General features: G+C 39.9%; 1 protein-coding gene across 1 annotated transcript in view; it reads left to right on the forward strand.

The window, feature by feature from the left end:
• The window catches only part of szt2 (SZT2 subunit of KICSTOR complex), a 260,612-nt gene that overhangs the window by 158,729 nt on the left and 87,089 nt on the right, over positions 1-14,794 (forward strand). The window contains 4 exon segments of the mRNA XM_087990508.1: positions 6,825-7,007; positions 10,448-10,639; positions 11,891-12,051; positions 13,711-13,892. Coding sequence (XP_087846634.1) covers positions 6,825-7,007; positions 10,448-10,639; positions 11,891-12,051; positions 13,711-13,892 — 718 coding nt within the window.

A 14,794-nucleotide genomic window follows, 5' to 3' on the forward strand; every position in this document is an offset into this window, starting at 1 on the left:
TCTTGGAAGCCAGCGTACCCCTCGTTGCATTAGAGCCAGTCTGTACCAGAAACTTGGCTCTTCGTGCTATGTTCCCCTGAGAATCCATCACTCCCTACATTTTCCAAAACAGCATACCTGTTTGAAATGGGTATATCCATAAAAGACTCCTGCCCTCGGTGCTGACCTCTCTTACCCTTCCTGGAGTTAACCTATCTATGTGACTGTATCTGAGACTTTCCCCCCTTCCTATAACTGCCATTCATCACATACTGTTGCTGTTGCAAATTCCTCATCGTTTATGTCTGTCTCTCCAACCAATCCACTCGATCTGATAAGATTCGCATCCAACAGCATTTATGGCAGATATAATCTGCTGTAACCCTTAAACTCTGTTTAAACTCCCACATCTGACAAGAAGTACATATCACTGCAAAGGCCATTTTTTCTCCTTCACAATCTACAGACTTATCTCCAAAAACATATAATTAAGAAAGAACCCACTGTACTCACTAATACAGCCTTTCTCTTGGACAGACTTAAAACAACAATTAACTTATCTGATTCTGTGTTGTGAACTTCGCCCAAACCGGTTCCTCCAAGATTAGTTGGGAAATTCACTGTTTGTTAATTTTCCCAGATGCACTCCCATGTCCAGCGATACATGAATTCAAAAGCAGCAAAGATAGTAACTGTGCAGGTTCTCTCTCTCTCTCTCTCTCTCTCCCCCCTGCACTGTCCTCACCAACACCGTGTTTTTGCCCATAACTTTCTTTGAGGAACTGCTGTTATCTTGCAGTCTTTCGCAACATATTGTTAGACTGGATGCCTGCAGATCCTGGTAACTCTAGATTTGGATATTTCATTGTGAGCGAGTCCCCAGTCTCTCACTGTCATTCTTGGAACCATTCAGACCATTCAGCCTTCCTAATTGTTCTACTGTCAAGAGCATATTCCATTGACTTCACTTTATTTCATGTTGCTTGATATCCTTTACTCCCCCCTCCACCCCCCCCCCCCCCCCCACCCCCCCCCCCCCCCCCCACTCCAAAACATCTACAAGCTGTCTCAGTGTTTTCATCTGACAATCCACAGAATTCTTGCCTCTTGGGAAGCAAGTGCCAAATGCACACTAATGAGAAAAAGAAAGCTTCCTAATTCACAGCTAACTGGCTCTAATCTTAAGATTATTCACCTGCTCTGGATTTCTCCACTAAAATAAATTATCTGCATCTACTCCAAGAAATTTCTTTATGATTTTAATCTCAATTAGAGAACCCTTGATTCTTGTAAACTCAAGATAATACAAAATGTGTGTATGCAATTTATCCTCATAATCTGACCCTTTTACTTGTTCCTTGATTTATTCTGGTGATCCTGCACTTTTACTCCTGCCAATGCAAGTATATCATTCCTGGGATTCATTACCAAATCAACACTTCACCAGATGCTATCTGGAGTGCTAACTGAAGCTTAATTTCCTTTCCTTTGAGTTTCAGTTCCCTAGAGATAAAGGCCAGCATTTTATTAGCCTATTTGATTAACATTTGCATTTGTGCACTAACATTTTTTATTGATATCTGTATATAGCAGCTAAATCTCCTTACTCCTTTACAGAGAATTAAGATTAAAAAACAGTGCCTATCAGTGATGCAAAATAAAATTGCAAAGAAAGAAAATTTCAAAACAATGTACACTCACTTGTATGTTATTTCTAGTCTATAAGTCTATATTCCAAATTAAGAAAATAGTCTCATTTGTCTTTCTCTGATCCAGAATGAGTGTCCTCAGAGCTCCACATATTTAATTTGCTTTGCTATTGATATATTCCTGTTTGTAGCTTCCTGCTTCCATCCACACAACTTACTATGTGCCCTAAAATGATATAAATAGTCTGATACCAAGATGCAACTTGTTCTCAAGCTTGTGCTGTGAGACACTGACAAAAAGTGAAAGTTCATTTAGGGACAGCACATCTCCATTCAAATATCATGGTGAGATATCTGTGCTTCTCCTCCAGGTCACATGGTTAAAGTCAAGGCAGTGTGTGAGATGCTATTTAAAGTGCACCACTTTCTCTTTGTTGGGTATTATAATTTTTCTGGTGCTTCATTCTTTTTGTACCTTTCCTTGTCAAGATTCTTGGATTAGAGTTTAATGCATTACAGAGTTATAATTGAAACACTACCACTATTTAGGTGAGGATCTCCTTGTCTGAAACCTAGAATGGATGCTCCTAATGTTTCTTTGCTCTCCAATGGATACTAACAGTGCCCCATCTTTTTTGATGCTTCCTTTTAGGACAACCAGAACTTGTCAATTGGGCAAAATACCCCTTGCCATCTTTTTTTTAAAATACTGAATATTTCTGTTACCTTCATCTTTGGCATGAGTAAAACAGAATTTTGACTCTACTTGCTCAAAGTGTTCAGAGCGATGATAAAAGTCTTATTCTTCTATTTGGACTCCAATAGGCCAGATGTAATTCCATGCTGCTTTTCTAGTTTGTGTATATCCTTATCAACAGTCACACGATTACCACAGCAACGATGAACATGTCCTTACTATGTGTTTAGATTAGGGTGATGCTGGAAAAGCAGTAATCCTGATGAAGGGCTTTTGCCCGAAACGTCGATTTTACTGCTCCTCAGATGCTGTGCTTTTCCAGCACCACTCTAATCTAAACTCTGGTTTCAAGCATCAGCAGTCATTGTTTTTACCTATGTCCTTACTATGTACCTTTTGTTGTGTTATTTGTTTCATTCTAGAGCTTGTTCAACCTGTTTAGGGCCTCTCCTCTAATAATTATTGGTGTTGAAAGTGTTTTAGGTCAACAAGCTATCTATGAATGTTTTTTCATTGATGTAGGTACCATGGTGGAACTTGTGCAGCATCTATTTCCACCCTCCCAGTTCCAAGGTATTGCTTAATTTGTAGATGCAGCAGTGTGCTATTAAAATCCTTCCCCACGGCTTATTTTGTTCTTTGTTTTTTCTGAAAATGTCCCATTCTATTTCATTTCCACTTTCAATTTGGTCACTTTGGCTGAGTATTTTAGTACACTCTTGATATGAAAGCAAATGCTATATTCTTAGTGCGTAAATGTTTGAGCAGGGTGAGGAAATGGTTATATCGCTGCATGTTCTGCTGTTGCTCCCTGCTGCATGTTTTATACTAGAATCCTGATATTTTGTAGACTGCTTGATACTGTGCATCCAGATAATTGTGGTTCATAATGGCTCTCTAAATCCATTGAATTTGTTTGCCCTCACTTAATTTAGAAGCTGGTATTCCCATTGCTTTCTATAGCGGAAGCTTCAGCTGAAGTGAAACCTCTGTTTCTAAGGTGGTGGTCTGCATTGATTTAATGGCTTACAATGTCTGAGTAGAATTGCTATGAACTTTGGGTATTTAACAGTTTTTAAAATAAAAGCTGAAGTGATTTTCCACTTGAATTAGGCATTGTCTTAACTATTTGATATAATGTATAAATGTGAGAAAAGTCTTTCCAATGTTAAGTCATGCAGTAAATCACCCAAGATTTTTTGGCCCAACATAAATCAAGGGGCAAGTTCAGAATAAGGTTCCCTGGGCGGTTAATGAACCACAAATGGTTCTCTTTGAGGCTCAGAGGGGCAGGACTGCTCCTCCTGACCCAAACAAAGATAAGTTTAAAAGTCTGACAGTTGATAGGTGAATCCTAAAATCTGGTGTAGTAGTCGGCGAAGCCCCTTTAGGTGTTTCATTTCCTTCTGATCCTTTTGACATGTTTCACTTGTATAAATGTACAGGCGTCCTTCTGAAATGGATGAGATCTCCAGCCTGCAGATAAATTAGGCATTTGAGAATTGGAAGAGAGTGCATATTGGAATGTCTGAAGTAAAAAAGCATTCATTTTCTCTGCCATTTAGATTTAGATTTATTTAGTACATGAAATTAGATTAGATTCCCTACAGTGTGGAAACAGGCCCGCTGGGCCACCAAGTCCCTCTGAAGAGTAACCCACCCAGACCCATTTTCCTCTGACTAATGCACCTAATGCTATGGGCAATTTAGAATGGCCAATTCACCTGACTTGCACGTCTTTGGACTGTGGGAGGAAACCGGAGCACCTGCAGGAAACCCACGCAGAAACTGGGAGAATGCGGAAACTCCACCCAGACAGTCACCCAAGGCTGGAATCGAACCTGGGTCCCTGGCGCTGTGAGGCAGCAGTGCTAACCACTGAGCCACTGTGTGGCCCCTATATAGTGTTGCCATGTTCCAGCGCCATCTTGGGTTACAGAATAAATTACTGAATAAATTGTACATACGGTAAACTATGGTAAATTAATATTAAATTGATGTTACTAAAACTTAAAACAGCTTCAAAAGTTCATCTTTCCCTGTAGTCTTCACTGTCTCATTATCCTCTCAGATGTTGGCCGTTATATTTTGAATTTAGGAAAAATAAGCTCTAACCATTTTTATAAATTGTTGTTCAAATAGTTTTGATACTTTGCCTTTTTAGGGCAAATTGAGGTTAGAATGGACATTGTTTATATCTGAAACTGGCAACCTTTGACACATTTGTGAGTTTGCATGATTCTCAGTAAACAGTAATCTAATCAGGATAGCTTTGCACTCTATTTCTCTGTCAAGCTTGTAAGGTGAAGATAGGTCTAGAGCTGTATTTGTATGATTGCTGAAAAGGCTAGGAAGGACTTTGAGACCTGAAAAGTACATAATCTACCTCAAATTAGCCGGCAAAGACAAAGTATCTCAAAAATTTGAACAACACATTTCAGCAGACTATTCCATGCTGCTTCTTGGCAGTGGCTGTATAAAAATATTAAAAGCTTTAGCCATATGTTTCTCTTTTTAGCAATGTTCAAATTCAATACCAAAATAAATATTGAGCAGTCCAATGTTTTTGACTGCAGTTGGGAGACTGCCGTGGGCAGCGTGAAGTCTCAGGTTATTGTGAGCCAGAGTGCAAATGTCTGAGACAGTCTCCTGTGACACTATTGTGTCATTTGCAATTAGTTAACTTTGACGTTCACCAAATGTCTTGGGTAACACCTCCTTTCCAATGCAAAACCCCATTGTGCTCTTTTGACTTGCTCCTTGCTTGGAGGATGCCAGTGTTGAAGTACCCGCAGTTTACTGCAACCCAAACATATTACAGGGAACTTTCTGGAACCAGGGATCGGGGGCTGTCGGGTAGGTAAATTTCCCTTTTAAGTGAATTGGTTTACTCCAACTGCAATTTCGGGCTTCCACAGTAGGTCTTGGAACGTATCCCCTGCAGTGGGTGGGGGGCGCATGGGTGTCTATTGTACGTCCTTGCTATTGAATGCCAGAGTAGCCTGCTTCCATTTTCACTTCCTCAACTAGTGCTTGTATCTCTATTAGGACTTCTTCTGCCAACCTCTAACCCAAATGATACCAGCAGTGCCCCATCCTATTCGTCCCTGCTCATGAGTGCCAGCCTCCGGTCCAAGGATGAAAACTCTGTTACTGTTTGAATGGCTGAGCATTAGTCTGTGTTGCTAAAGTTGTTAACCAGTATATCCATTATTCCTGATGGCTTATTGCTGTGTTCATGACAACTGCACCATGATGTGTCCCAGACACTGAGTTTGCCGTGTGGCTCCAAATTGAAAATTTAAAGCAGTTCTTTTCAAACATTTACTGAGTTCATCAACCAGCTCACACAACCATTAATGGAGAGGTATATCACGCTGTGTTCCTTGGATGACAGAATTGCTTGTGCTGGCCACCCTGACAATTAAAAATTTAAATCCAGATCTCCTGGGACTCTGGATTCCTAGCAGATAAAAAGCAAAAAGAGTTTCTGGAACATTCTCCAGACAGGGTAAAGATTTTGACCATTATGCTTAGTTTTTCCATCACTACATTGAAAATCAATTTAACTGCTGTTCATTGCCATTTTATAGTCTATTTCATTCTTCATGATTTTCATTTTGACAAGAATATGGTGTGGGTTTCACTGAGCTCATGATACAATGAACATTATATTATATATATTACTTAAAATGTTATCAAGTTGTTAAAAATGAGCTTGATTTTGTTCTCAGAAATGAACAAAATTAATTTAAACATGCTCACTGCCATATTTCTCTTCTATCATTCCATTATATTTTTCTTGTAGAATTCATTCATTTACAGTACATGACTCTGGGATTGCGTATCTCAATTCTATCAAAACTGCATTTTCCTGAATAGGCACCTTTTTACTCTCTCTGTGTGTCATGTGTGTGCGTGTGTGTGCGCGATGGTTTGTTAATGTAGGTATTGACATACACTTGGCATTCACTTCATTAATTAAATTTGGTTAACGTTGATCTTCTACATGACCTTGAAATTCCTTGGTAGCAAGCCTCATTTTATTTGACCTCCACAATGAAAAACCTTTAACTCCTAACATGAAAAACACAGAGATGCATTTCTACACTAGGTGATTCAGTATACGTTTCTCTTGGAATTGTTTTTAGAACCAAATAAAAAGACATAATATGAGCCCAATAATTTGAAGTGTCAGCTGAGCACCTAAGCTTCTAGTACTTGTCTGTGTATATTGATTTTTGCCTGCCTCTGGCATTCAAATTCTTTGGAATTTTTTAGATGAACTAGTACCAGATGTTTGAGAGGTCAAGATGGTGAGATATACAAAGTGAACAAAGCTATAAGGTTTTGGTGAGAGTGGCGTAGGCAAGAGATTGGGTCAGCAAATCAAACTGTGTATAAATTTACGTAATGCACTTGCTTTCATGTCGCTTTATGAACTTCTCCAGATCCCACTATTGGTCCAATTCATTTTATTTGTTCTGTGTTTACTCCAGGCATTGCCTGTATTGCCTTATCTATTGTGGATCAACATGGAAATCCCATACTGACAACACAGCAGCAAGAGCAAACAGACCCTTCCAGATTATGTTTTCCCATAGATCTCATTCAGGAAGCAGACTTCAACAAACTGACCTGTGTCTCTAGATATGACAGCAACTCCGAAGGAAAAATATCTGGTAAGTACCACTACATTTCAAACAGATATATATGATTGGGAATTAAATACGCCCTTGAGTATCACTGGCAAGCCCAAGAATGCACTTTTTTAATATTATGAGTTTAAATGTAGTCGTAGAGAAAGATCCACTCAATTGTGATGAAACCTTTATCATTGATGGTGAATGTAAGAATGAGACAGTGCAGTAAAACTATTTTTAAAATTCTGATTCTGCTTTAAACATTACTTTAACTTGCTTGATTTCACCTTGGCCACGGTTTCTTTATAGCTGGAACTATTGAGAGATACTGAAGTGAATTTTAACTGTTGTTGAGAAGGTGGGCAAAGTTGTTTTAGTGTCCATTTTGTTAGCTTTGAGATGGTGGTGTTAGTACTCATCCTTAGACTGTTGTAATTCTAGTGATGATGGTTCTCTGGTAGCATTGATAGATGGGGTATTTGAAGATTTTTCCAGTGACAATAAAGGAAATGTGATATGACCAGGTCAGGATGGCATCTGATTTGGGGCACAACATTGCAGAGTTGCTACTGCCATGAATTTCAGCTATTGGTATGGAGATCACAGGTGTGAGAGGACTATTAAAGTAACCCTGGTGTGGTACTGTAATGGTTTTGTATGTTGTGCATACTGTATCCATACAAATTGTTGATGGAAGCAAGCAGAATGTGAATAATGAGTGGGTGAAAGGGGCACCAGTCAAGCTAATGTGTTGAATGGTGTTAAGCGATATAAATGTTGTACCTATACCCATCAACATGTGTGGTAAATATTCCATTATAACCTGAAAGAAAGCTTGTAGATGGACAAGTTTGAGTGATTAGGAGTTGATGGTGAGGACTTTGACTATTTTATTTTTTCATGAGATGTGGACATCACTGGCAAGACCAGCATTTGTTGCCCTTGAACTGAATAGCTTGCTAGACCATGTCAGAAGGTAGTTAAGAGTCAACAATGTTGCTGAGAGTCTGGACTCAACATATAAACCAGACTGAGTAAGAGTGGCAGATTTCCTTCCCTGAAGGACATTAGTGAGTTAGATGTGTCTTCACAAGAATCAGTGATAGTTTTGTGGTTGCCTATTACTTTGATTAGCTCTCAATTCCAGATTTATTATTGTTTGAATTTAAAATCAACCAACGGATGTGGTTGAATTTGAATTCATGTCTTCTCCCTTGTTTTCCTGGGCTAGATTTACAAGGATTATGAATTCAGTGACAATTCTGCCTTGGCATTGTTTTCTCACACTACTGAAGTTTACTCTTTGTTTTCTGAAGAATTTTTTTTATGCTTTAATAACGCCATCTTTCAATGGCCTCAAAACTGAAAAATCAAATTGTTCTGACATTTTGTAACACAGTCCTCTGATAGTAGGGCAAATCTCATGGACGTTCTCTGCATTGCTCCCAGGATTTGGATGTTAATGTTTGTTTTTTTTTTAAAAAGTCTTTAACTTTTGCATTCACTCGCTGTTGTATCATTGGCAGTATGTTCATTTAATGGCCATTGCTGCTGACCTACAATGAGCTACCTTCAACACCACTACGGTCCATTTGCTGAAGGCACTCCCATAGTGCTTTAGGGAGAGTTCCAGGATATTGATCCAGGGTTGATGAGGGAATAATGCTACATGTTAAAGTCATGATGGTGTGCAACTCGGAGAGGAATTTAAAGATGGTGTTTCTCCCATTTGCCTGCTTCCTTTGTTCGCCTAGGTGGCAGAGCTATCTGGTTTGCGAGATGCTGTTGGAGAATTGATGCAATGCTCCTTGTAGATGGTGCACACAATAGCCATGGTGTGCTAATGGTGGAGAGAGTGAATGTTTAAAATGAGTCGTTTTGACTGGATGATGTCAACCTTTTTGAGTTTGTTGGAACTGAGCCTGTCTCAACAAAAAAACTCCAGTAAAGACTTGTGCTTTAATAGCTGGTGGTAGAAAGGTTTTGGGTGTCAGGAGCTGCTTTCTTCTGGATATTCATTCCCAGACTAATCATGTAATTTCAATATCTATGTGGCCAGTCAGTCTTGTTGGAAATCTGTAGGGCTGATCCATAGGAGGATGATGGTGAGAAAGTTAATAATAGTATTTTTCACTACATTAAAGGCACAGAATAAATACGCATTATTGTTTTTAGTAACTCTATTGAAGATAGTAGACAATTTCTTGTTGAAAATGAGACTGGGAATAGGGGGTAAGAGGTGATATAGGCATCAAGGTACTTGTTTGATTGACCAGTACGTCTTTTTGGCCTCATCATTTTTATATGTTCACAACATGGTCTGCAGAGATTGCATAGTTTGACCTCAGCAAATCATTATATACTTTTAGTATGACAACTTCAGCTGTGCACTGCATTGTTCAACTCTGCAGCATGATTGCTACTCTAAAGTTAACATCACTCTTGGATCTATTTCAGTCTCTCTGACAGTATTTGTACAGTTCATGAAAATATTGCTGTTTTTACTGATGTGTAACACTTCAGTGTATTGTGTTTCATCTGCATCTGTCCACTTCAGTTTCTTTAAGTGTTCCCAAAAGTTAGTGTACCCTGTCATTTTAGGAACTTATATTCCACTTCTCAGTCCAGACACACAGATTTAAATCAACCTTACAACACAGGGTTAGGCTGTTTGGCCCACAGGTTCATGTTCTCCATATTAGCAGTAAATCCTAATCCACTGTGCCTACCTTTTAATCTTATACCCATTGCATTTGTCTTTTTCTTCTTCACTCATAAGCCACCGCAGACAGTTTGTTTCTGTTTGGTCTGACCAGTCCCTTTTGTGATATTAATGCAAGTTTTGTTTTGATGTCAGCAAATCCACTTTGTATTCTATCCAATTACACTAATTCCTTTCTACTTGCAAAGATGGTCCAGAGATGAATAAGCTTGAAGGATTTGCCAGCTAGTCAGGTACCTTACATTGTGAGGTTTTCCAGTGTTCACTGGAAAGTCACTTCTACAAAAATGTCAAGACACTTACGGAAGGCAAATGTTTGAAACCATCCTGGTTACAGGTTTTTTTAAAATTTGTTATTGGTTTTCAGTCCATTATTTTCTTCTTTACTGATTTAAGATGGTCCATAGTTTTGTCTTTTTCCTCTTTTCAAAAAGAGCTACTGCCTTGGCTTGTTTCCATCTCAGTGCAACCAACCCTTCACTTATCAATGCATGACAACAGTTGGCACTTTACAAATATCATGCCTCGTCTCTCATTCCGAGAGTGCAGTGTGGTATTTGAGCAGCATGTACTGAATACTGTAATAAACATGCTTCATTGAGCATTCAGATGTAACCAGTTCGCCCAAGAGAGTGGTGAACAGCATATAAACATATAGGTGCACATCATAGAATGTGGGCAAAACTGACCATCCCTAGATTGATTGTGCAGCTTATCCTCTTAACTGCACATTTTAATCACTGTTTTATCTCTTCAGACCCCAACACCCTTGTACGTTTTGATATTTGGGAACAGGGAAACATCAGTCTATTGCAACTTACTGAAAAACTTCAGAATGGTCTTCGTCATGCTCTTTGTGATGTTGTTATGGAATTTCGAATGCTCCAGTGCCCACTGTGCGTGGAATCCTACTGCCCTGCCATGGTCACACCAGAGAGTGACACAAATGGTAAGCATTTAAAATTCACACATCAATGTTTTACAAAATAGTGGAAGAATATTGTGATAATCAGCTATGGTCATTTTTGCAGAGCAGTGCAAATACCTTTTGATCTGAGAAAGATGTTTTCTGTAAAGTTGTTGCAGGTTCACGTGGGTTAGATTGAGTTTCAATTCAGAGTTTTGTAGTTCCATGTAAAATCCTGTTTACCTTCCATTCCTCTTTATGCTGGTTTACATTGGTTCTTGATCTGCTCATACTCCCAGTTTTTAAAATCATCCTTTGTCTTTCATGGTCTTGCATCTCCCTAACTCTGTAGCGTCCTCTCAATTCCTCAGACCTCTCTAATCTTCTAATTTAACTGAATACATTCCAGAACTCTGTTCAGAATTGGTGATCATCCACCTATTCCCCACGTTAAAAAAAGGCCTTCCCTCAACACTTTTAGGATTATGTTTGGATGTCGAGACATAATAAAAAATATTAAGATGTGAGGCCTAAAGCTTAGACCTCTGCAAGTGATTAAAGGTATCTCAAACATGGTTCCTAAATGAGCATGTTGTCGCTGATGAATCAATGTCCCTTTTGGACTGTTTCATGTGTCACCAGTTTCTGTCAACTTCCGTAGTGCCACTGTGAAGAGAGAAAACAGAGTCTTTATTTCTGAGTCTTTTTTAAACCTTTTTTTTTCTTAATTCATTTTATTCATGGGATGTCGGTGTTACTGGCTAGGGCAGTATTGTCTATGTGTAATTGCCCAGAGAGCAGGTAAAAGTCAATCTGATGTTGGTCTGAAGTAACATGTCAGTCAGACCAAGCAACGATGGCAATTCCCTTCCCTAAAGGACATTAATAAACGGATTGTTTATTCTGACAATTGACATCAGTTTCATGGTCATCATTAGATTCTTAATTCCAGATTTTTCTTATTAAATTGAAATTTTACCATGGTGGGATCTGCCATGGTGGGATTTGAACCTGGGTCCCCAGAACCTGGCTTAATAGTTAAGCAATAAAACCGCTAGGCCATCATCACACTTTTATGACTTGCTGTCTTGCAAAAGACAGGCTCAAAATGTTAAAACTGTTTCTGACTCGGCAGTTGCTGCAGCATCTGCTAAGATAACATTTTCTGTCTTTATTTCAGATTTCCAGCATCTGCAGTTTTTGCTTTCCTTCCTACTGGTGCCAATGAAATATTAAAAGCCTTTCATATTGCAAGCATTTCTTAATGATTCATTCTTTTTTGTGAATGGTTAGGTCGACTCAGCAGGTCAGGGTCAGAGATTAAAGAAGCAATTGCCCTTTCTAGCAGTTTGGCTGGAAGTAAAAGCAGCCCTGTACCTGTTTCCACCCCTGGCAACTCGGAATCCACCACTCCAACAAGCAAGACAGGCCGACGCAGTTTCTGGGATATGCTGGTGAGTGTAGATATTTGGATGCCTGCAGTGTTTAAAGCCAGATCTTGGTTGAGGTTTCCCACTTTGTTACAGTTTCTAACGGGCTATCCAAAACTATTAAGGTCCTAGATGAGGAGGGATAACCAGACTCCAGTTCCTAATTAACTCACCCACCCAATGGTTGGTTGCAGTAAGGTTAATTTAGAAAGGATTCCTGGACTCCCAACCAAATGGACTTGTGCTTTAAAATGAACCGATATGATTAAACTCTACGGAACCAGAGGTGATTGATGGCAATAGTTGAGTGAGGGATATGCTGAGCCATAAGATTGCAGATTGTGTTGGAGTACAGTTCTGCTGTTGGTGATGGCCTAGAGCGCCTCATGGATGCCCTGTCTTGAACTGATGGATCTATTCAAAGTCTGTCCTGTTTAGCATATTGATATTTGATTAGATTAGATTAGATTACAGTGTGGAAACAGGCCCTTCGGCCCAACAAGTCCACACCGACCCGCCGAAGCGAAACCCACCCATACCCCTACATTTACCCATTACCTAACACTACGGGCAATTTAGTATGGCCAATTCACCTGACCCTGCACATCTTTGGACTGTGGGAGGAAACCGGAGCACCCGGAGGAAACCCACGCAGACACGGGGAGAACGTGCAAACTCCACACAGTCAGTCGCCTGAGTCGGGAATTGAACCCGGGTCTCTGGCGCTGCGAGGCAGCAGTGCTAACCACTGTGCCACCGTGCCGCCCACTCAAGATGATGGAGGTCATTCTCAATGTGAAGGTGGGACTTGGTTTTTACAAGAACCGTGCAGTGATCATTCTTACCAAAACGGTCATGGACAGATACATCTGAAGCAGGCAGATTGGTAAGGGTGAGGTCAAGTATGTTTTCCTTTACATGCTGCAGACCAAGTCTAGCTGCCAATTCCTTTAGGAGTCACGCAGCTTAATCAGTTGTGCTTCTGCCGAGCCACTCTTGGTGGTGGATATTGATAACTCCCATCAGGCTGCCTCATTACCTTAGCAGCCACAAGAGATCAAAGAATCTATTAGACCTGTTTGTTTCCTGCCACTTTGAAGGCCTGTTGTTCATATTCCCTTCGCATTCATAGGTGACATTCCTTGGGTTACTCTTGCTTTCGCGTGCGCTCTCTCTCTCTTAAGAGGCAACTTTTTCACACAGAGGGTGGTAGGTGTATGGAATGAGCTGCCAGAGGAAGTGGTGAAGCTGGTACAATTATAACATTTAAAAGACATCTGGATGGATATATGAATAGGAAGGGTTTAGAGGGATATGGGCCACTGGCTGACAAATGGGACTAGATTTATATGGGATATATGATCAGCATGGATGAATTAGACCAAAGTGTCTGTTTCCGTGCTGTACATCTGTTTGCCTCTGCGTGCAGGTTAGGTGGATTGGCCATGCTAAATTGCCAATGATATCCATCATTATGCAGGCTAGGTGGATTAGCCATGGGAAATGCAAAGTTACGGGGATGGGATAGGGGGTGTGTGTCTGGATGGGATACTCTTTGGAGGGACAGTGTGGATTTGATGGGCCGAATAGCCTGCTTACACACTGTAAGGATTCTGTGTTGCAGAGCCAGGTGGACAGTCTTTCTCCATTTGAAAAGTGACAAGGAATGTTTATATTTTTCAGAGTAAGACTGATTTCTCTGACACTGGCACCCCTAAGACCACAGATGACATTGTTCTGGAAAGGACCGATGACAGTCGTATTCGTCGTAGGCACAAAACAGAACATTTGAAGCAGTCTTCTAGTCACGACCGAGCATCCACAGTGGAACTGGAACAAACACAGAGACAGGCAGCTTCAAGAAGGTACAGCCTCTGCCAATTCAACAGTCCCTGTTTATCCTTGTTAGTTAGCTATATCAAAAACACGGCACAAACAATCTACTCATACTACAAGGTGTCAATTACAAAGACAGCATTAAAACTGTTTCAGGTGGTCTGATTTCAGGTTGTTCAGCCAGACTGACTGCATTTGCTGTGATTACCCTCTGAAATTGAGTGTAATTTCAAGACATAAGACTTGTGCAGATTGATATCGAAATCCTGAGGAAATGATCTGTTGCTCAGGGCTTCAATAACAAGCTGTGCAGGACCGATTTAATATTTGTATTTTAAGTGGGTCGACTGAGTGAAATTAAAACATGTAATCTGCGCAAGTGTAAATAATGCATGACTTGGAGTTGCATCTTAATGAGGAAGCAGCAGTAACTCAATCTATAAGAACTTTGAGGATTTAATTTTTAAACAGTACATTTCTAAAGTTATTAATCCTGCCTCAAGTAGCAACCATTGCATGTAATGGACAAGCCATGTACGTATGAGTATGGCCATTGTAAACAGTGGAGACTATTTGTGACCCTGTGGTTTTTATTTACTGCTGTAGTCAGAAGCTAATGAGTAATATATCAACAAATTGAAACTTGTTTCCAGATCTGATTTGTTAACAGCTTGAGATGCTTAACTATGCATGCAAATAAGGATTAGAAGGTCTACTTTAAAGGCCTGTATCCAAGCTCGACCCACTTCTGCCGATTGATAAGATAATGCATTTGCATTCTCAGTGAGCCCAACTGCATGTCTTTCTCCGAGTGAGGTAAATGGAAATTCATTCAGTACATGCCTATTTTTCTAGTTCAGCTTTTTTGAACAGGTAGAGGCTTTGAACTAACCTGTGAAAACTGCCAGAGATGGTCAGGAACCACCCTGTC

This window comes from Chiloscyllium plagiosum, unplaced genomic scaffold (genome assembly GCF_037043375.1).
Source record: "Chiloscyllium plagiosum isolate Xiang-an unplaced genomic scaffold, Cpla_swu_hap1 HiC_scaffold_9, whole genome shotgun sequence".
Classification (NCBI taxonomy): Eukaryota; Metazoa; Chordata; class Chondrichthyes; order Orectolobiformes; family Hemiscylliidae; genus Chiloscyllium; species Chiloscyllium plagiosum.